At 33.6% G+C, this 21,927-nt stretch overlaps 3 protein-coding genes across 9 annotated transcripts in view; 1 reads left to right on the top strand and 2 right to left on the bottom strand.

Annotated features, from left to right (window-relative positions):
- Positions 1–11,870, top strand: part of LOC149476289 (uncharacterized) — a 31,253-nt gene extending 19,383 nt beyond the window's left edge. For 3 of the 6 annotated variants that reach the window (XM_089712137.1, XM_089712140.1, XM_089712142.1), the window contains 8 exons: positions 2,624–2,729; positions 3,143–3,224; positions 3,583–3,676; positions 4,538–4,783; positions 5,221–5,984; positions 6,474–6,555; positions 6,863–6,947; positions 7,258–11,190. In XM_089712137.1, coding sequence (XP_089568263.1) covers positions 2,624–2,729; positions 3,143–3,224; positions 3,583–3,676; positions 4,538–4,783; positions 5,221–5,984; positions 6,474–6,555; positions 6,863–6,947; positions 7,258–8,475 — 2,677 coding nt within the window. In that variant the 3' untranslated portion in view covers positions 8,476–11,190. Of the gene's footprint in view, positions 1–2,623; positions 2,730–3,142; positions 3,225–3,582; positions 3,677–4,537; positions 4,784–5,220; positions 5,985–6,473; positions 6,556–6,862; positions 6,948–7,257; positions 11,191–11,508 lie in introns of those variants that run through there. The other 3 variants (XR_016317863.1, XM_089712141.1, XM_089712139.1) reach the window with 3 other exon arrangements.
- On the bottom strand, positions 692–1,921 carry LOC149476290 (cilia- and flagella-associated protein 263). Its single transcript, XM_089712434.1, has one exon. It carries the CDS (start codon positions 1,919–1,921, stop codon positions 692–694), a length of 1,230 nt encoding a protein of 409 aa, XP_089568560.1.
- Positions 11,871–17,726: 5,856 nt separating the features above from the next.
- The window catches only part of qsm (Zona pelucida superfamily protein qsm), a 54,996-nt gene continuing 50,795 nt past the window's right edge, over positions 17,727–21,927 (bottom strand). The window contains exons 9-11 of one of the 2 annotated variants that reach the window (XM_089712296.1): positions 21,650–21,788; positions 18,489–18,710; positions 17,727–18,448 (exon numbers count right to left, since the gene is read on the bottom strand). In XM_089712296.1, the coding sequence (XP_089568422.1) occupies positions 18,520–18,710; positions 21,650–21,788 (330 nt within the window). In that variant the 3' untranslated portion in view covers positions 17,727–18,448; positions 18,489–18,519. Of the gene's footprint in view, positions 18,711–21,649; positions 21,789–21,927 lie in introns of both variants that reach the window. The other variant, XM_089712295.1, reaches the window with a different exon arrangement.

The following is a 21,927-nucleotide window of genomic DNA, read 5'->3' on the forward strand; positions in this document are numbered from 1 at the left end:
GGAGGGAGAGGGAGAGGAGAGGAGAGGGGAGAGGAGAGGAGAGAGGGAGAGGAGATAGGGAGAGGAGAGAGGGAGAGGAGAGAGGGAGAGGAGAGGAGAGAGGGAGAGGAGAGAGGAGAGAGGGAGAGGAGAGAGGGAGAGGAGAGAGGGAGAGTAGAGAGGAGGGAGGAGAGAGGGAGAGGAGAGAGGGAGAGGAGAGAGAGAGAGGGAGAGGAGAGAGGGAGAGAGAGAGAGGAGAGAGGTAGAGGAGAGAGGGAGAGGAGAGAGGGAGAGGGAGAGGAGAGAGAGAGGGAGAGAGGAGAGAGGGAGAGGAGAGAGGAGATGGAGAGGAGAGCAGAGAGAGGAAGGGAGAGGGAGAGTAACCATTTTTGTACAATAACAAATAAAAATTAAAATACTTCTCGTCGAAGTTTTTTATACTAATTGTGTTTGTCAAGGTAGAGAGGTGCATGTGCCAATATAAGCTTATATGAACATAGAAGTTACACGCGCTCTATAGCTTGCTAATATATACTTTAAACTTAAAAAAACAATTCTACATAATACATGCTAAAACATGCTAAAATTTACATTATATGAAGAGACCTATATGAACCTTATACTATTTACAATGTGTGTCAAAGTATGGCTTTTTTAAATATAAACAAAAGTAACAACAAATAGATTTTAATAAATAATTTGCATACACCATTTAACTCATAAACATCATATTCAATTTCCTAGTCAAAGACGTTAACGCAATTTGTTGAATATGCACTCTGTTTTCCAATAATTTTATACTATGTTTCAAATCAGTGACTTCAGACTTAATATTTACATAATCCATGATATCTGGTACCTCATAAGCGAGTCTGACTTTTTTAACATCATCCAGTCTTTGAGCCAAACTATCCGCTTGTACTTGAATAACATCTCTTTCCTTGTCAAGCTCTTTGGTCTGTTTCTGCTTCAATTTAATCGTTTTTAGTACGTTTGTCAAATAACTATTTTGCTCCATCATTGATTTCTTGTGCACTGTTAGGTTTAAATTCGCGTCGCCCGTCATTTTCTTTAATTCAGCTAGCTGTTGTAATTTCATGTCTATAATGTCTTCGCATTCGTCGTTCTCTATTTTGAGTTTATCAAAGTCGACAGGGCGTAGGCTTTCGCTTAATTCGGCTTTAATTTTTATCTGTCCCTTCAGTTTGCTATACTGCGTGTTTAGTGTACTAGTACGTAAACGCAATTTACCAATCTGTCCGTCGACTATTTTAACCCATTCTGTCATGAATCTGATCCATATTTCAGCGGGGATCCTTTGAGCTATTTTATCCCAACCCTCAACTATTACTTCATGTTCGAACATTTCACTTGCTTTTTTAATTTCCACCTCTCGAATACCAATTTCTTCCAACTGTGCTTTTAATAGAGCGTGCTGTTTGTCCGCTCTGTTCCTTGCCTTTTGTAAGTTATTGACTAGAATCTCCATTTCTACACCGACTAATTCATGTCGCTCAAGGACGTTTATTCTCGGGCCGCTTCCAAAGATAACTGTTCCGCTAAATTTGGCGGAAGATTCCACGCGTCGTGCGGAAACTTTGGAAGGGCTTGTTAACATTCTAGAAGGGCTAGTTACTGATTCCATACCTAATTTAGAAGACGATTTGATGAAACTGCTTACGTTTAGAGATGACCCACTTTGCATTTTCGCAGCAAATTCCAAAGCCTGTTGTATTCCATGCATTAAAGCTGGTTCCAACCTCATAATAGTCCGTTCGAAGATCTCGTTTTCCAAATTTAGTACACGTATCTGCTGTTTTAGATCGTTTACTAGTTTCACAAGTTCTGAATCGGACAATTCGTCCGTATCGTTTAGAAATTGACACACGGATCGCGAATGTTGGCTTATACTACTGCGATGGTGCGTTTGTATTTGCGACATGATTTTTAGTAAATGGTTATAAAATTCTTGTAAATAAAGTTGTATTGACGCGTCTTGAATGTTTTTGGCGTTTGACATGTGCGACTCTTTTGAAGGATTATCGTATTTATTAGGTAGGAATTAAAGGCGGTTTTGGTGTGAATAAATATGACGTTTCCGTTGCTATGGCAACAATGCTACCGTAGAAATTAGGTTTCAGTCAAGGTTGTTTATGACGTTAATAGGAAATTGGATAAAGTTCAATGGATTTAGGTTATCGTGTTGCGATTTATAATTTTACAGATTTCCACCGATGGCTATATTATGCTCGTGGCGTCGTTTGCAATATTTTTTTGCTGTCTTGTTTCCTTTAGTTTCCAAAATACATATGTATATGTAGCTTCCATAGTTTCAACTTTCACACATCACCATCGTCTAGATCATCGTCTTTAAATTTTTCTGATATTCTGGACAAAATATGTTTAGTTTATTGTAAATAGAATTACTGACTAAATTTCATGTGTTATAATATTGTACTTTTCTTTTAACTTTTTATTTCGCCCAGTTATATTATATGTATATATATGAAATATCCAAAGATTTTGACTACGCTTTCATCGTTCAATATCTTTGGAAATATCTAAAATTTTTACTTGTTACACGTGTATACGTGAAGAAATAACAACAAACAACCTACAAATATTTTTTTATCTACCCTCATAGCCACGAACGTAAGAAAATGTACTGGGAACAGTTAGAACTGCGTTGTCGCTCGCTGTACCGACCTCCGGCTGGACAAGCTGCTGCTACTACTGGAAGACCGGTACAGGTACATTTTTACTAATATTATAAAGCTGAATAGTTTGTTTGTTTGAACGCGTTAATCTCAGGAACTACTGGCCCGATTTGGCTATAGGCTAAGACACGCTAGAGAATAGATCACGCTAAGACCAACAGGAGCGGAGCTATGCGGCACAGCTAGTTATTAAATAAATACCATCTATGTTAAGTAATAAAAAATATGTTAATTCATAAAATAGATAAGAATGGACTTTTTCTTAATGTCGTTTAGCCTCAAAATTTAAAATACAGCAATCATAACCAATAACTTTACTTTTAAAAATTAGTTTATAGTAAAATTATTGTAGAAGAAAAAGAAGAAAAAAAACAGCATTTTTTTATAGATTTTACTGTTTATATAAATCTGTAAATTGTAATAATATTTCTTAATTATATTCGCAGAATAACTGCAGCTGCTGCGCGCAATGTCATACAACTCAGCCAGCCTGGGATTTTAGTTTACAACATAGATTCTGGGCGCCTGGTAAGTTGCAAAATTTTTTTGGAAAACACACATACATAAACATACACACATATGTACACATTCACATCATACACGCATTCGTACCTACACATTCAAAAGCACACAAAAAATACGATATACATAATATTATTTTAATGTTGAGTCAAAGCAAGCATTAAATAAATAAATAAAAATTGTGATTTCTCTCATAATTGTATTTTTGATACTTATATTATTTACACTTTATACGCAAATACACATAAAAAATAATAAAACGTCTTGTCGTGTGTAACTTTAAAAAAAATCAATGAAAAGTGTCTAACTAAAATGTGTACATAAATTGTGGATATTTTATCAAAAATATAATTTAAAATTGCAGGTCGTATAGGAAACTTATATTCACCGAACCCTGGATCTGGTAGAAAGACATCGCCATGGAGTTGGTTCCCTTGGCCAAGAGGGAATAGTCAAAAGTGAGTTGTCTATACTAATCTATACTAATACTAGCGGTCCGCCCCGGCTTCGCCCGTGGTACATATGAAAAATAGATGTTGGCCGATTCTCAGACTTACCCGATATGCACAGAAAATTTCATGAGAATCGGTCCACCCGTTTCGGAGGAGTATGCAGACTAACATTGTGACACGAGAATTTTATATATAAGATATAAGATTATAAAGAGGAAAGGTTTGTATGTATGTATGTATGGTTTTCACGCATAAACTACTGGACTGATTTTGATGAAATTTGGCACAGATAATCTTTAGACCCTGAGAAAGAACATAGGCTACCTTTTATTGCGAAATATGTACCACGGGCGAAAACGGGGCGGACCGCTAGTTTATAATATAATTTAATTTGTAGATATTATAAATTATGCCGGTGGTACTTTTATTGAAAACACTATAATTTTTTGCAAATCATCTACTATATAAAAATAAATCGGGTTTTCCTTCCTGACGCTATAACTCCAGAATGCACGAACCGATTTCCACGGTTTTGCATTCGTTGGAAAGGTCTCGGGCTCCGTGAGGTTTATAGCAAAGAAAAGGTGTCTCTGGTGGCGAAACGGAGTTCGCCCGGTTTGCTAGTTTGTTATAAAAATTTATAAATAATTTTTGATGAATATATGGTAACTTTTACTCGTTTAAAATTAATTAAATCACAAACAGGTCCTAATTTTTGTAATAAAAATAAATTTAAAAGCGAATAAAAGTCTACATATGAAACAAATGGTTCAATAGCTTCTTCTATTAATTTTTTATTAAAAAAATCTAAATTATTTATATGTATAATGTATATATATCTTTTTAAATAAAACCCACTTTACCCAGTTCCCGCTGTCGCATGGAAGGCGTCCCGCAATCAGGCGACAGTGCTTACGGTTTCTGCGACACTGACCAACCGCAAACACAATACCCAACCTTCGAGCAGTTCGGGCAAAGCGGGAATTACCCGCAGACTTCGGGGTTGCAAGGGTTGCAGGGGTTGGAAGGGTTCGAGGGGTCCAGTTTGGATAATCAAACTGGGGTTTGGGGACCACCGCCCCCGTATAGCCCGCAAGGCAGGAGTGGTAGTCGGTAAGTTTTATATTTATTATTGAGTTAAATTTTTACATATGTGACAGTATAATATAAGAAAATTCTAAATGTATCGTTTATTATTTTTATATATTATGTTTAATAATGAAATTAGAAAATATGTTTCTTAAATAATTAAATCACACTTTATCTAACAAGTCAACAGCTGTCGAATTTGGAGTATACTTGATATATCTTTCACAATATATTTTGTCAGTTATATATGTAGTAGGAAAATAGTTTAAAAATGATTTTGTGTATGCCATCAGACTATCATAGCAATTACGAACAACCGGTTTTTCAGATAAATCTGTCTCTGTTTGTCTATCTATCTGTGTTTTATGTTAATTTGTGTGTGCAATAAAGAGTAATCTATCTATATATAAATTGAAGTCATTCTCAACTTTTTACTTTAATCCAATTTAATTAAATTCCAGACACCATTTACACCAAGACCCAGCGACCACCACACTCCTCCATCACATCGATGTACACAGAACAAACGAACACAACGCACAAACACACACGTGTACAAGAAATTCGTATTTACACCAGGATATAGTTCGATTGAACCCGGAAATAGTTAGGTTGAACCCGGAACTGTTGAGAACCAATCCAGAATTGTTACGTAACCCAGAACTATTACGTAACCCAGAACTATTACGTAACCCAGAACTGTTACGTAACCCAGAACTATTACGTAACACAGAACTATTACGTAACTCAGAACTATTACGCAATCCAGAACTATTAAGAACCAATCCGGAACTATTACGCAGTGCAGAACTGTTGAGAAATAATCCGGAGTTGTTACGAACCAATCCAGAATTATTACGCAATGCAGAACTATTACGTAATCAAGAACTATTACGAACCAACCCGGAATTGTTAAGAAATAACCCAGAACTATTGAGAACCAACCCAGAACTATTACGTAACCCAGAACTATTACACAACCCAGAACTATTACGTCTAAACCCGGAATTGATGAGACTAAACCCAGAATTCGCGCACATGAGTCAAGAAATACATTTATACCCGCAAGAAATTCAAGAAATTAACCAAGAAAGGTTTAATACTTTAAGGGGTCATTTGGTTCCGTATAGAAATTGTCCACGTATGGGACTAAGTGTGGGCAATTTACATAGAGAATGTGGGGAGGAAAATATGGAGTGTGTACATCAGAAGAGTGCTAGTAAAGGTATGATTTTATTATATTTTAAAAGAGAAATATAAATAATAAAAGAAATTTATGAACTTTAGAAAAAAAGGTACTGTAATTTTTTTTTGTAAATTATACTATGTAATTTCAAAACAAAAATACATCGGTCCCTCCAGAAAAGTACTTCTATAAAAAAAAGATACAGTAAAATAGTTTGCCTGTTTTATTACAGTAATATGTGCATCTATTCGCTCTGGTAAAATGGCATTCCAATTTATTGTGTGAATGTAATTAAATCTATACTAATATTATAAAGCTGAAGAGTTTCTTTGTTTGTTTGAACGCGCTAATCTCAGGAACTACTGGTCCGATTTGAAAAATTATTTCGGTGTTAGATAGACCATTCATCAAGGAAGGCTATAGGATATATAATATCATCACGCTAAGACCAACAGGAACGGAGCCACGCGGGTGAAACCGCGGAGCGCAGCTAGTTATTTTATATGTATTAAAAATAATTTATTTCAGTTTCAGATCAAAGCGCTGACTCGTGCATGAAACAAGGCAAAGAGAATTTAGCATTTCAGAATGACAAACAATCTCCAATCAGGTAATACTATAAAAATTATTCACAACTTAGGAATGGCTAGATCGTTTTTTATAATTTGCATGCCTGTTTGACCATAATACGAGAATAAAAATAATGTAATTTATTTAATAATATAATTTATTTACTCATTTGAACTAACATTCAACTTAATACTATTTTATTGTCTAAAATAAATTAATACTCATCTTTGTATAATTTTCTTTTATTTTCAAATGTTAGTATATAAAATACCAATACATTTAAACTGGCAAAAAATTTTCTGTTTTTTTTTTATATAATATTAATAATACAATCAATTTATACCTAGATCTTCAATGCAAGACTGTCACCGTGGAGGGAACCCAAACACTGAATCTGAGGTGTATTTCGCAGATGTATCTAGCTGTTGCAATGTGAGTATTAAGAATTAATAATTTCTGTATTATAACCTTTATCATATTTTTTTCATTATTTTCTTAACCATCATCTAGTGGTTATTAAAAAGAAACTACAGATTTGCAGCTATTTTTTAAGTAATTTTTATGAAACGTAGCGTGAACCAGCATAATAGACAGACAAACTGACATTTACTACATAAGCTTATGTTGAAATTACCTTGAAAAGTGATTCGATAAAATTATACCAGTAATATGTATTTATTCACTGTGAATAATATTTTTCTATTTACAATTCTAATGTTAAGAAATCTCTTATTCATTACAGGCGGATTGCTGCATAAATCCCAACGTATCTGCATTAGTCGGTACAATAGAGAATCATCCAGAATCAACATCTGAATCCGATACAGGCTCATTCACATTAACACGACAACAAAGACCACAGCCCCAAGTGGGTTCCAAACGTAGACCCAGACAGACAGACAAAAAAACTGACAAAATGCGCCAGGATATAAACAATTCGATACGTTTGACGGAACAACAGATCGAACAGTTGAATAATTCGATGAGAATGAATGAACGGAATGATAGAATGGATAGAATTGAACGGATTGATTCTAGAGATCGGTTAAATGATTCTAGAATTGATGGGAGGTTGAATGATTCTAGAATCGACCGTAGCGATGGAAGATTGAATGATTCAAGAATTGATAGAAGCGATGGTAGGTTGAATGAGTCTAGAATCGACAGGAGTGATGCAAGATTGAATGACTCTAGAATTGATGGACGATTAAATGATTCTAGAATCGAAGGCAGATTGAATGACTCCAGATTCGATAGAATGAACGAATGCAGACATTCTAGAATCGATAGAATCAGCGACATGAATGACATGAAGGACTCGAGATTGAACGAATCTCGCATTGAACGAATGAACGAAGCTTCCAGAATGGAGAGAATGGATCGCATAGATTCTAGAGATCGGATTGGCGAAATGATTGAATCGAGAGATAGAGTCAGAATGAGTGACAGAGAACGCATGAGTGACAGAGAAAGAATGAGTGACAGAGAACGCATGAGTGACAGAGAACGCATGAGTGACAGAGAAAGAATGAGTGACAGAGAACGTATGAGTGACAGAGAAAGAATGAGTGACAGATTCGAAGATAGACGAATGTCAGACTTAAACTCGAGCCTCAGAATAGAAGGAAGTCCTAAAATGCGGCCACATATAAGTCCTCTAAAAATGACAAAGAGAAGTCCTAAAAACCCACCTAAAGATTCAAAAGATTTCCAAGCTCCAGTAATATCGCCTCTATCTCCTAACACAGAAGAGTCATTATTGTCTGACGATGATACGAGGCAAGAAATAGTGTATTCTAACGAAACAGAGGCTAAATGTTTAGGACCAGATTCTCAATATGAGCCAGTGAAAAATGTGAAAGAGGAAATATTGAAAACGAACCACCATCATTGCTATAGTGATACAAATACTATGGACTCTGGTTGGCAGAGTGGGTCTGAGAAACAAGTTACAGATTGATTTAATGATATTATAAATCGGTCAAGTGTGAGTTGGACTCGCAAGGATTCCGTATAAATAAGCTAAAGAGCTAGAAAAATGAGTAACCCATCCAATTTATGACCGTGCCAATAGTTGCTTAACCTCGTAATTTATTATTTGTATAGCGGCAACAGAAATACTATAATTTCATTGTCTATCACAGTTCATGAGATATAACCTGCTTAGAAACGGACGAACAGGCAGACGGACAGTGAAATCTCAGTTATTTTTTTACTGGACCAAAATTTTTACATTTTGGGTACGGAACCCTAAAAAGTTATGGATACCTACACAACATTAGATCTTCAAGAACTGCACACTAACGCACACACGATTAGACGTCAAAGTGAGATGGCATTCAACTATCGTGAGCGAAAGAGACAACTGAAGTCAATTGTGGCCAATTAGCCACATTTCGACGATTTTAGCTTATAGACCTTTCTACTTATAATATCATTGTTTTAGTACAAATGGTTGTTTTTTAACCGTAAATAAATGCGAAGGGATTTTTAACATTAATTGGATTGTTGGATTAAATCGTTTAGATTTTAGTTTTTAAGGAAAAAGAGCACAAATTAATAGGTATAATTAAAAAATGGTTTTCTTCGTTAAGTGAAAATTTTGTATTTAATGTTACTTTGCTAATATTTTTGTTCCTAAATCTTTATTTTATGTATTAGAATTAAAAGGGACATTTTTTATGCGATTTTTGTTTGTCTATGATTTTTCTTCAATATTTTTTCTAATATTCTAGATAAAATTATTTTTTAGACGCTTTATTGAAGTGAAACTTCTTTATCGGGGTTGGAAAAAAATTTAGTGTAACATTTTTTCGTTACGCGTGACATTTTTCCGTTACGCGCCATCTTGTTTTTATCCCTACCACGCGTGATTGACGTATTATAGTATGTAAATTATTTTTTGAAAAATAAGGTCATAAAGAAGTTTCACTTCTTACGTGTGTACACTAGTACACGAACACATTTTTTTCTTATATATTTTATTTAAAAATAACAACGATGTGTTTTAAAAATAAATATAAGTAATAAAAATCGGAATTGTTGACGGAATATTATAACCAAGATGGTTGGTAATCTTTAAAATTTCGATACAAGGCTATAGAGACGTTGATGTAATCAAAAATGAAAATATAGTACCAAAACTTGATTTTTAAATATTCAATTTACTATTAAAATTATTTGAAAAATCTCAATTTAACTTGCAAAACCATCTCTTTCTTTCATAATTCATAAAAAAAAAATACAGAAAAAGCTCACTTGTGAACTCACTCATTAAATTTTAATAGATTTTAAAGCAAAAAAAATTAAGCTTAAGCCTATTAATATATTTTTTCTTGATTACATCAATGTATAGAATTAATACAACCGTGTTCACTATAACCATTCTGTTTTTGGAATTTGTATTGTAGCAATTTTAGTCTATTGTAAATAATAACGATTTTCTTTATGGCTCTCTAAATATTCTAATACTCGAATTGCCAAATTTTGTATTCCTACAAAAATCTTCGAATTTATTTCCTACCTTCTTTTATTAGGAATAAGGATTTTATTCTAAAATAATACGCACATTTTACATATTCAAGCAATTTTTTTTATAAAACATGACATTTTATTACAACGCATGACATTTTTGAGCTGAAACTTCTGTAGCGATGAGAGTAAAATTTCAAGGTCGCGTCATGGCAATACCGTCACGTCATGGAGTAAAGCGATTTTGGTATCTTTGAATCTTGACAAAGAAGTTTCACTTCTGACACATGTGCTTGGCATACACGCCCTTTTTTATTATGACGTCACAAAAAATGTCATGCGTATGTCATGTGCTCTCTAAAAATGTGAATAAAGTAATCCATTCCATAATAATAGTAAAGTTTCTGATACTTTTATACATTTGTTTTATTAACTAAGAAATTTCGTAGTTTTGTATGTGTATGTGTATAGATACTGTGCCAATTTAGTAATATTATAGTGTAAGAGCTTATTTTTATCTGGTAACAAAATTATGCATTTCTCAATTAATTGTTCTGGCAATACTTTGGAATAATAGCTAAAGAAAGATCTTTTATAGAGATAAAAAAATGTTGTGTGGTTTTACACGGTAAAAGTGAAACTTATCGTACGGTTCCGAGCATTGCTTTATACCTACTCGGCAGCCGCGATACACGCGACATGCGCTACACAGACCAAAAAGTTTGAGACGATGTAATAAAAGTTTCACTTTAAAAATATCACCTATCTCACTCTATCATATATACTTAACGTATAAACCATCTCTTTTTGTTGCTATATTCCAATCTTAATAAATTGACCAAGCTCAAAATTGTCCAAATGTTTTTCCTTTATATTCATTTTATTCATTAAAGATTTTAAATATTCTAAATTTCAAACGAATTTAGTGTCGCCGGAATGGCAATGGCCATAAAAATACTTCCAAGTAAGCAATATTTTGTAAATAATTTAGACTAAGAATGTACTTATATTTAAAACTATTTCGTAAAGGCGGGAAACATTTTTGATCAATTTCAATGAATTTTTACTTATCTATTCCCACTTTAACGAAATAGGTTTCTATTTTAAATCTATGTCCATTATAGTAATTGAACTTGTTATATTTTTAATTATTTATGTGTCTTTGGTTATCATAAATATCGTAGTTATTATATTGATAATTGATATTACAGTGCCACAAACTTATCTGACCCGGTGGCAAAAACTGGAACTACGTGCCGCCATTTTGAAATGTCACATTTTCACAGACTTTTCATACGGAATATTTTGTTTAAATATAAAAGAAAGCGACATCAGTGACACTGTCACCGGGTCAGATAAGTTTGTGGCACTATACATATGGGCGTATTCAGAAAGAAAGCTTGAAACTTATAAGCGCTTATCGGCGCTTGTCATGTTCATATATTTTCCTGTCAGTGCTGTCAACCCGCGCAGGAAAATATATGAACATGACAAGCGCCGATAAGCGCTTATAAGTTTCAAGCTTTCTCTCTGAATACTCCCTATAGTAAAACGTCATTTTAATTAAGCTGTAATGCAAAAAGGAATTGTTTTCTTTATTGAGATTAAAATGTATTGTAAATCGTAGATTATATTTTTTATCTGTGAACAAAATTTGACAGCTCAATCTTGACTAATTTCTACTATGTATTCTTTTTTATGGCAATAAATTGATATTATATTCTTGCCAGAAAAAAAAATTAAATGTCATAATTGATATATTTTTAATTGTGTTACCATCTTTTTCTTGCTATAATAATATTATTAATTATTACTAAATTGTCTGTCCAATTTTGTATACTCTGTGCTTTGTGAATGTATTGTTTTATAGACGTAATATTTTTAATTTACTTATTTAGTACGTAGATAATTGTTAGTTCAATCAGTTACATGGTTCTATTAAAAGACTGAAATCTTTTACTGCCTTTTATTTTTTTACCTTACACATTTAATGGTATCATACTACTTAATTTTTAACATATATTGTGTCACTAAGAATTATTAAGCTTCCCTATTAATTGATAAAATCAGACGTGAAATTAAACATTTTCATATTTTTTTCATTCACTGCAACATTATGCTAAACAGCAAAATTTCATAAAAAAATATCTAAAATGTCTATGAGGACGTCTTAAGATTAGGCTATATCATGTAGAAAGGTGTTTAGAATTTTACTTTGCACAAGTTTCACACTTTCCAACTAGCATTCCGACATTTTTAACCGACTTCAAAAAAAAGGAGGAGGTTATCAATTCGGCCGGTATGTTTTTTTTATTTTTTTTTATGTATGTACACCGATTACTCCGTGGTTTCTGAACCGATTTACGTGATTCTTTTTTTGTTCGATGCGGGATGGTGTCGAATTGGTCCCATAAAAATTTTACTCGGAAAGGCCCAGTAGTTTATTTTATGAGCATTTTTGTCTGTATTTGTAAATGTTGCAAGTGCAAGTTTGAAGTCGGTTGTTTTTAACGCAGTTATCCATGATCTCATCCACTAATCTGTCTAAACTGTAAAGACACTCACGCCATCTATTGAGAAGTGAGAACGTTAGTTAAACATCTCAACTTGAGAAATTAGATATCTCAACCGATATGAAACATTATTTCATTGATTACAAATAATTACAATATATGTCGGCGCAACGACGATAAACGACTACCCTCAAACTACTAAATAATTATAACTAGCTAAAGTTTACTTTGATCTTTTTAAATAAGTGGTTGATTCATTAATCAACCACTAATGAAACAATTAAATTAACGAAATAATTAATGTTTGTTAAAACTGATGAAAATTCATTGTAAAAATTCGAGTGGCAACACTCAAACTAATTCTTGTGAGTCATGGTTCGCTTTAAATACGAGCGCCCGACGGCACAGAGCACATTCACTCGCCGGCCGTCGGAGCGTTCGGAGCTCTCTCTATAATTTCGACGTAGATTAAAAAGGCAGTAAAATACCTACGGGCGTTCTACTTCGAGTATGAGCGCCTGCCCTGATGATGGTGACGTCAGAATTGCTGACGTCACTCTTTTTAAAAATAGCCTTTGGGGCCCTTCTCCCGTCATCAGAAGTTGGATAGAATTCAAGCTCTCTCTTTTTAAATGTTAAACGTTTACGTAGTTTTGTAACGGCATACTGGCGTTTGTGTTTTTTCGTGCGTTGTAAAGTAAAAGTTTGTTACGTGGATTATTGTAACGGGAGTGTAGTTCATCGAAGGAATTGTGTGTGTTATCTGAGCTGCGCCTCTCTTTGTGATAAGCATAAATCTACGAGAACCTCCGAGAAATCTACGAGAACCTCCGAGAAATCTACGAGAATCTGCCTATATCACAAATGAGTAGGTGTTGATCACATGATACGCGAACGGACTGTCTCTGTCATGTGGAGTGTTCAGTATTCTGAAAGGTCAGTGTGGCCGAGGCAGTGTGTTTTTGAAATCCTGAGATGAACTACCGTAGTGTTGTAATACGAGAAAAGGCGTACGAGGACGTACGATTGTCAATATGGCCGTGTTAGACTTAAAATCTACGAGAACCTTCGAGAACCTCTGAGAAATCTACGAGAACCTTCGAGACTCTCCGAGAACCTGTTACTTGACTGTCTGGTGCAGTCTGATACACAAATTCCTATAGCAGATTTCACTTGGTCGGTCCAGCGCATTGGTGACCTGCTTGGCATTGTTACAGGCATTTACTACGAGGCTGGTGCAGAGCGCGCACCGCCTGTCAGTATGGCCGTGTCGGCGCAACGACGATAAACGACTACCCTCAAACTACTAAATAATTATAACTAGCTAAAGTTTACTTTGATCTTTTTAAATAAGTGGTTGATTCATTAATCAACCACTAATGAAACAATTAAATTAACGAAATAATTAATGTTTGTTAAAACTGATGAAAATTCATTGTAAAAATTCGAGTGGCAACACTCAAACTAATTCTTGTGAGTCATGGTTCGCTTTAAATACGAGCGCCCGACGGCACAGAGCACATTCACTCGCCGGCCGTCGGAGCGTTCGGAGCTCTCTCTATAATTTCGACGTAGATTAAAAAGGCAGTAAAATACCTACGGGCGTTCTACTTCGAGTATGAGCGCCTGCCCTGATGATGGTGACGTCAGAATTGCTGACGTCACTCTTTTTAAAAATAGCCTTTGGGGCCCTTCTCCCGTCATATACAAGATAAAAAATAATCTATAGAAGACGGCCTCTTTAAGTGCCTACATGATTTTTATATTTATAGCAATGCAATTATAATGATGCAGTTAATTAACACATTCGAAAATTAATTCGCAGTTGTATCAATGCAAATGAAAAAAAATTTAAGTGTATTCTTATTTCTTACTAGCCGCTCCGCGCGGTTTCACCCCCGTGGCTCCTCTCCTGTAGGTCGTAGCGTGATGGTATATAGCCTATAGCCTTCCTCGATAAATGAGCTATCTAACACCGAAAGAATTTTTCAAATCGGACCAGTAGTTCCCGAGATTAGCGCGTTCAAACAAACAAACTCTTCAGCTTTATAATATTAGTATAGATAGGCATGGGCGTAGCTAGCCATGGGCACAGGGTGGGGCAAAAAAAAACCGGCCAAGTGCGAGTCGGAGTCGCGCACCGAGGGCTCCGAACAAACCTACTTTTTATTAAGTTGTAACTCTAAAATGTATGTTTTAGCAATTTTTCCTTTGCAGAAACAGCAGCCAGATCCAGGTGGAGCTTTGCTCGCAATCTTATAGTTTTTGACCGATATCTCGAAAACTATCCACTTTAGGGCAAAAGTTGCTTAGACTTTTTTGTAGAAAGTAAAAGTTCGCATATTTTATACCATGTAATATTTTTTGTAAAACTTACTATTGCACGCCTCATAAGCGAAGCGTTGAGGTGGGTACTACTGTCACTTCGCGCAAAACATCTGATTTTTCAAACTTAAAATGTCTTTATGTATCATACATTGCACTTGTAAGATAATACATACACACACATATTAAGAAAAAACACTATTTTTAACGTTCATGATATTTTTGATATCATTTTTGTTATTTAAACTAGTTAAAAAACAGTTTAAAAAAGTTCTGTCTTGGACGTCCGTGTGTCTGTATGTGCGGATCCTTTTTCTTGTTAACACGATAGCGACCGAAATACTTTACTAATCGAGTCTTTTTTTTTCTCTTACGCTTGAGTATGCTCAGGAATAGAACCCTTTCATTTTTCAGGGTCTGATTCGATGTGGTTTAATTGTTATTAAATAAACAAAAATAATAATTAATAAATATTTATTAAAAAAAATTATGAGGCGTGCACTTTTGGATTTTCCAAATTATTTACGGTTTATGGCCTATTTGATGAACCGGTTGATCGTTAAAATATTGGATTAATGAAAAAAATGCGTTTTTAGGTCACTTTATTGTCTACAAGTTTTGTTTGAAATTTTTTTTTCTAGTGCCCATATTTTTTGAGTTGTTCCACGTATAATGTAGAAATGCCGCCGCTCGGCGGGTAACGTAAAGTTTTTTACGTATGTAATAAAAACGAAGAAGAAATTTCCAATGCAAGTGTATTTTCACCGTTTCCGAAACGGCAAAATTTTTTATTTTTTTTTACTTATAGAAAAATTTTAATAGATTTTTTAAAATATTTTCCTTAATTTTATTCTTGCATCCGAATATAAAATAACTACTCAATATTATTTAGTTATACGAAACATACATAGGTAGGTACCTTGTACTATTTATCGCCAAACGTTAAATAACTCAAAAAGCATTAGAAAAAAAAGTTTCAAATAAAGTAATCTTAATAAATGGATAATGCATATGTATAATATATTAATGCCTATGCATTTTATTGATTAATCCAATATTTAAAGAGTTACTTGCCAAAAATGATTAACCGGCTCATTAAATAGGTCATAAATCGTAAACGGAAAGTTTTACATAAAGTTCACAAGGTATAAAAGATGTAAAATTTTACTATCTACAAAAAATTCCTAATATTTTTTGCCTTAAAATGGATAGTTTCCGAGATATCGGCCAAAAACTTTTATGTAAGATTGCGAGCGTAGCTCCACCTGGATCTATCAGCATTTTGTGGTTTTATGGTCAGTAACTTATCCTAAAAAAAAAGTGAAATTGGATGGGAAATTTAGTGCGATTTTGGCTAAATAAAAACAGCTTTGAATGGGGTAACAGTACTACACTACTTTTTCTGGCACCAAAAGTGGTTTAAATCATGTAACATAGAAGCGCAACCTTTTTGTTTAGATCGTATTTTTTTGTGTCGCCTGACAACTTTCGAGTGAGAATTTTTTAACAGATATTAAGTTTTGTAGTCAGTACCTAGATAATTACGTTTTTTAGATTTGGTTAGGTACCTTCCAGGTCAGAGCCAGGGTGGGGCAAGTGCCCCACCCTGCCCCACCGTGGCTACACCCATGTAGATAGGTCACTCACATTCCCAGTTTACGCTGCATATGCATATACCCGTATATTTGTAGATTGGTAAAGGTAAAACTGAGTATGATAATGTGTCTTTAAAATATGTTATGAGACTGATATTTTCAGTTCAAAAAAGTCAATGTTTTCTCACAACATTTTAAGAAGACTCCAACAAACCTACTATGTACAAAATATTTAGGTACTTACTTCGTAAATTGTTGAAGTGAAAGGACCACGGAGTAACTATTCACAGTGAACCGTACTTTAACTTACCAACTTATGCTTTTATTCAATCGTTAGGTACATAATATGAATCGCTACATTCATATACTTACGCTTCAACATGTACCTAGTTTATGAACACATGCGAAGTAGCTGACCAATTTGTATGAAATTTTGTGTATAGAACATTAGAGTAACTCCGGTACCAACTACTAATTTTGTAAATTGTGAATACCACTTGAGCATGAATATTGTGAAGGTATCGCATGAAAACAAACGGGTTCGATAATAATAGCATTGATATATTTGTTTCATCATTCACTAGTTTAATTTATTATTGCATTTACCCGTCATCCGGAATTACTCTAATGCACTTTTGTATATTCGGTAGAATATTGACGAAATTTACTATTTTTTTTATATTCCTATGCTGGGTCACCTAGTTATAGGTGTAGGTAATTTACTGCGATTCGAGTGATTTTATCATTTTTAACTTGTATACGTAGTATATTATTATTAGTCTGTGTTTTTAACACGCTTTTATTAGCTTCATCTGTATGTTGGTTTGTCCACTCCTTTCGATCGTTTTTGATTTTAAACAGACATTTAATTCAAACTTTGTTCAAATACTTATCAGAAATCGGTGACAACACTATTTTAATGAGTTTATCTTAGAAAAAGCGTGTATTTAGTTTTTTTAATTTTATTTATTCTCCCTAGTAGTAATAGTTCACTCTAATACACATAAAAATACGTAGAAAGGATTTCATAATATGCAGTATTTGACAATATAGGTAATATTTTCTTCTATACCTACATTCTATCGTAGACTAATTCAGGTGAGTTTTTGAAGTGAAACTTCTTTTGGTGCGTTGAGAGTAAAATTTCAAGGTCGCATCATGGCAATACCATCACGTCATGAAGTAAGGCGACGACTTTGGTATCTTTGAATCTTGCTAAGAAGTTTCACTTCTGGCACGTGTGCTCGGCACACACGATCTTGTTTAATAAGAATATGGTGTTTGGGAAATAAAATAAAAATGCGATATTAGTAAAATAATAACTTTATTCACGTTAAACTACTTATTACAAATTATGAATCACAAATGAGAAATACGTATTCGAAGCACCTCAATGTTATAATTAAAATAATGTCGAGTAAATAAGAGGTTTTTTTAGATACTGTTATTTAAAAAGCATTGAAAATTCGTCATTTTTCTATGAATTAATAACTTTTTAAAACACAATTTTATTAGTGCAAAAGGAGTATAAAAATACAGTCAGACAATTAAATTATGGTTGCCAGTATTAAAAACTATTAAAATGAAATAAAGCATCTTATGTCTATGGTAGAAAATGGTAGAAATTAACTATTTCTTATGGTTTAATTTTATTTTAAGACTAGTGGGCTTAAATGCGACAGCATTAACTAAATTAGGAAGGCACTTATTTTAAAATGGACGGATTCGTTATATTATTTAGGTTAACTTTTGGACGGATTTTATAACTATAATAACCTAGTCGAGTAGAATTGAAGTACATACAATTTTTTTACAATAATAGGTACATATTATAAAATACCACAAAAATAATATTTTGAAATATTGTTATTACAATTATTAAGTCCCAAATACAAATAGATAATACTTATGTATTAAAATCGATATTCGCATGTTTTAAAATCATATTTTTCGTATAGAAATAAATCGTTCACTGAGATCACAAATAAAACTTCTCCATTTCTTATCTGTGCAATTTTTTACAGATTTCAGTGTTGCCATTTTGCGCAATCGTTTTTTACAGATATTTTAGTGTTGCCATTTTTTGTCATTTTTTTCAATTTACTTGAAAATGAGTAAAGAGAGGGAAATTAAAATTAACAAAGCGCTATATTTATTAATATTAGTGTTGGATGTTTGTATAACTAGTTTGTTGTCCTGTGTGTGCTCGGCTACTGTTGCTGGAGTTCCGTCTGTATCGCCTAGTAGTTGATTTGCTACTTTTAATTTTTTTAGTAGCGCATAAATGTCTTCTGTAAAAGAAAAATAATTCATTAGAATATTATTTTTTCATTAAAAATTAAAAAAATGTAATAGGCTCTAGTTTTCTTAGAAAGGAAAAAATTAAAAAAAGTGAATAATGCATATGGTTCAATTAATATTAATAACAATACTACTTTAAATGTTTTTGCAGTTTAGGTTTAAATTTGGGACTAAAGTAACTTCGAGAGATTAAGTAACAAGAAACACATAGAAATATTATATTAAATTGTATGCTGTTGTAATGTCTAATGTGGTAAAAAAACATTAATTTGATATTTAGCTTTGAACATTTTTAACCGATTTCAAAAAAGGAGGTTATCGATTCGGTATGTTTTTTTTATGTATGTACACCGATTACTCCGAGGTTTCTGAACCGATTTACGTGATTCTTTTTTTGTTTGATGGGGAATGGTGTCAAATTGGTCCCATAAAAATTTTATTCGTTCTCTGTGCTTCGTCTTGAACGTGGCTGCCCAGTTTGTTTATTTATTTATTTATTTATTTAACATAATATTAATTCTTAGATGATATAATTTACATTGATGCAATCATAAACTCATTCAAGTTTTTCTGTGCACCATAAGCCCACAAACCGCTACATATGTTTTAATACTTATTGTTAGTTCTTAATCCTAATGAGGGTACTTAGAAAATTTTTAGTGACGAGCGACATCGGTAATCTGTCTGATATATTAATAATTGTCGATCCCGTTTGCTCGAACTTCTTGACCCAAGCTATACTTCAATTAACACTTTGGTATCCAAGTTGAATACAGATTACAATGTGTAAAGCGCGTCACACACGGTGAAGATACTATAATATTTTATATTACAGTATCTTAAGATAACCGCCATCCTGTTACAAATGACCCGAAATTTTGTGGGTCATTTGTAACAGGATGGCGGTTCTACAGGGGTCTTAGTACGCAATGACAAAAAGAAAAATGATGGTCAGAACGCTGATACCGGATACCTTAAAAATAAAATATTATAGTATCTTCACCGTGTGTGACGCGCTTAAGTGAGTATTCATTTACACGTTGTAATCTGTATTCAACTGTGATGAGGCATGGTAAATTAACGTAGAATAGTTGTTTTAGTAAAATTGTTTTACGCAAAAAGCACGCTGCCGATCCGTGAAGCTCTACACCTTGACTAAAATTGCATTAAGTTATGCACAATTTCCCACCACCCGCGGGCGCTTATCTGTCACTGTTTTTAAGAAATCAAGTTTTGCTATTTCCATAAAATTTTGGCCCACCTTGTATTATTTGTGCCATTTATACAGTTCAATCAATATTAATTACCGTTATAATTTATATATTACACACGCACATTTTTTTAGGAATAGAGCACACTCAGATACTAAACTTACGATAATCAACCCAATTTTAAATATAAAAATAAATAATTAAATGAAAATCGTATGCAATAAGATATAGAATGACAAATATATATTATAACTAGATTTCCGCCCGCGGCTTCGCCCGCGTTTGCAAAGGAAAACCCGCATAGTTCCCGTTCCCGTGGGATTTCCGGGATAAAAACTATCCTATGTGTTAATCCAAGTTACCCTCTATATGTGTGCTAAATTTCATTGTAATCGGTTCAGTAGTTTTTACGTGAAAGAGTAACAAACATCCATACATCCATAGATCCTTACAAACTTTCGCCTTTATAATATAATATATTAGAATATTAGATATTAGATAAATAACTTAATTATATACTTCATTATTCATACATATTTAGTAATTACGTGGTAAACCTAATTACACACAACATACATACAATACAACATAGATACAATCTATATATATAAAACTCAAAGGTGACTGATATAGTGATCTATCAACGCACAGCCCAAACCACTGGACGTATCGGGCTGACATTTGGCATGCAGGTAGATGTTAGGACGTAGGCATCCGCTAAGAAAGAATTTCCCGAAATTCTTGCGGGAACGGGGAAAAACGGGGATGCACGTACAAAGTCGTGGGCGGAAGCTAGTCTAAGATAATCCAAATCTGACTAGATGTCAGATTTTCCAAAAAGTTCAACAATAAAATCTTTAAACTCGCTGTTTACAATATTAATGTGCTCGACCATTCGAAAATTATATTAATATACAACAAAAAACTTTGCTAGCGCGATTCAATTCTACTGAACAGCGTGTAGCGTCATCTATTTTCACTGAACAAAACTTGATACTCGATATAACATTTTTGAAGTGAAAACTTCTTTAGCGGCGTTGAGCACTTTTTCTGTAATGGGTATAAAATCTTAAACTCACGTCAGGACACGTGACCTGATCGAAAAAGCGTAAGACGGATACCATTCCAAAATATCAAACATGCTCAACGTTAATAATCAAGTTTTTACTTCTGCCGGCACTCCCCCAGTGCAACCCGACTTTTTTTCTCTACTTTTGTTTTGAGATGATTTCTGTATGTGTTTCAAAATGTTCTTAAATATTAATTTAATAAAATAAGGTCAGGTCATTACTTATATATTATCCCCATTAAAAGTTATCATATAATAATTTCTCAAGATAGAGCATGCCTTATTAAATTCGCACTTTAACCTCGTAAGGCCCAGCCTAAATTTTGAGGCCTAGTAGTTTTTTTAAAGAATAAAAACTCTAAAAACATCAATTTATAACAAATACTAAATTTACCTAGCAAACTATTCGTAGCCATACATCATAATATTATTAAATTGAGATAAATTAAAAAAAGACGTGTGTCACTCGGGGACTGCCGCGGTAAAGCTATTGCATGCTATGTCTTCAAGCCACACCTCCGCCCGTCGGAGTGGGGAGCGTGAGGTTTTTTTCGTTACGGAATTTCTCGATTCGGTCCCCGCGCTCAAGGCCCGCGATAGAAGCTATGCAATAGCTTAAAAATCGAGAATTATAAAAATAAATACCAACCAGCATCTCTATTCCCATCCACATAGTCGACTTTAATGAAGGTAGTTAACGAAACCTCGTAAACTTTATTGGCGTCCGCGCTAGTTGATATTTCCCGGCGTTTCCTGCCGTATGCTGTTACACCGTTACTGCATTGTACCTGTCGATAATATTATTGATTACAAAATACATATATATTACTCAAAAAGTAAATTATAATTGATAAAAATTATTGTAAAAGGAATATAATTATAATAAGGTTTATAATTGTAATAATAAAATCGACGATCGACTTGTAA

This window comes from Colias philodice, chromosome 28, assembly GCF_061535455.1.
Source record: "Colias philodice isolate Cphi_HAF_F1 chromosome 28, ilColPhil1 Martin Lab GWU primary, whole genome shotgun sequence".
NCBI classification, from domain to species: Eukaryota; Metazoa; Arthropoda; class Insecta; order Lepidoptera; family Pieridae; genus Colias; species Colias philodice.

Bases quoted from the DNA above. Each gene is read 5' to 3' on its own strand.
- LOC149476290 (XM_089712434.1), bottom strand. From the start codon at position 1,921: ATGTCGCAAATACAAACGCACCATCGCAGTAGTATAAGCCAACATTCG.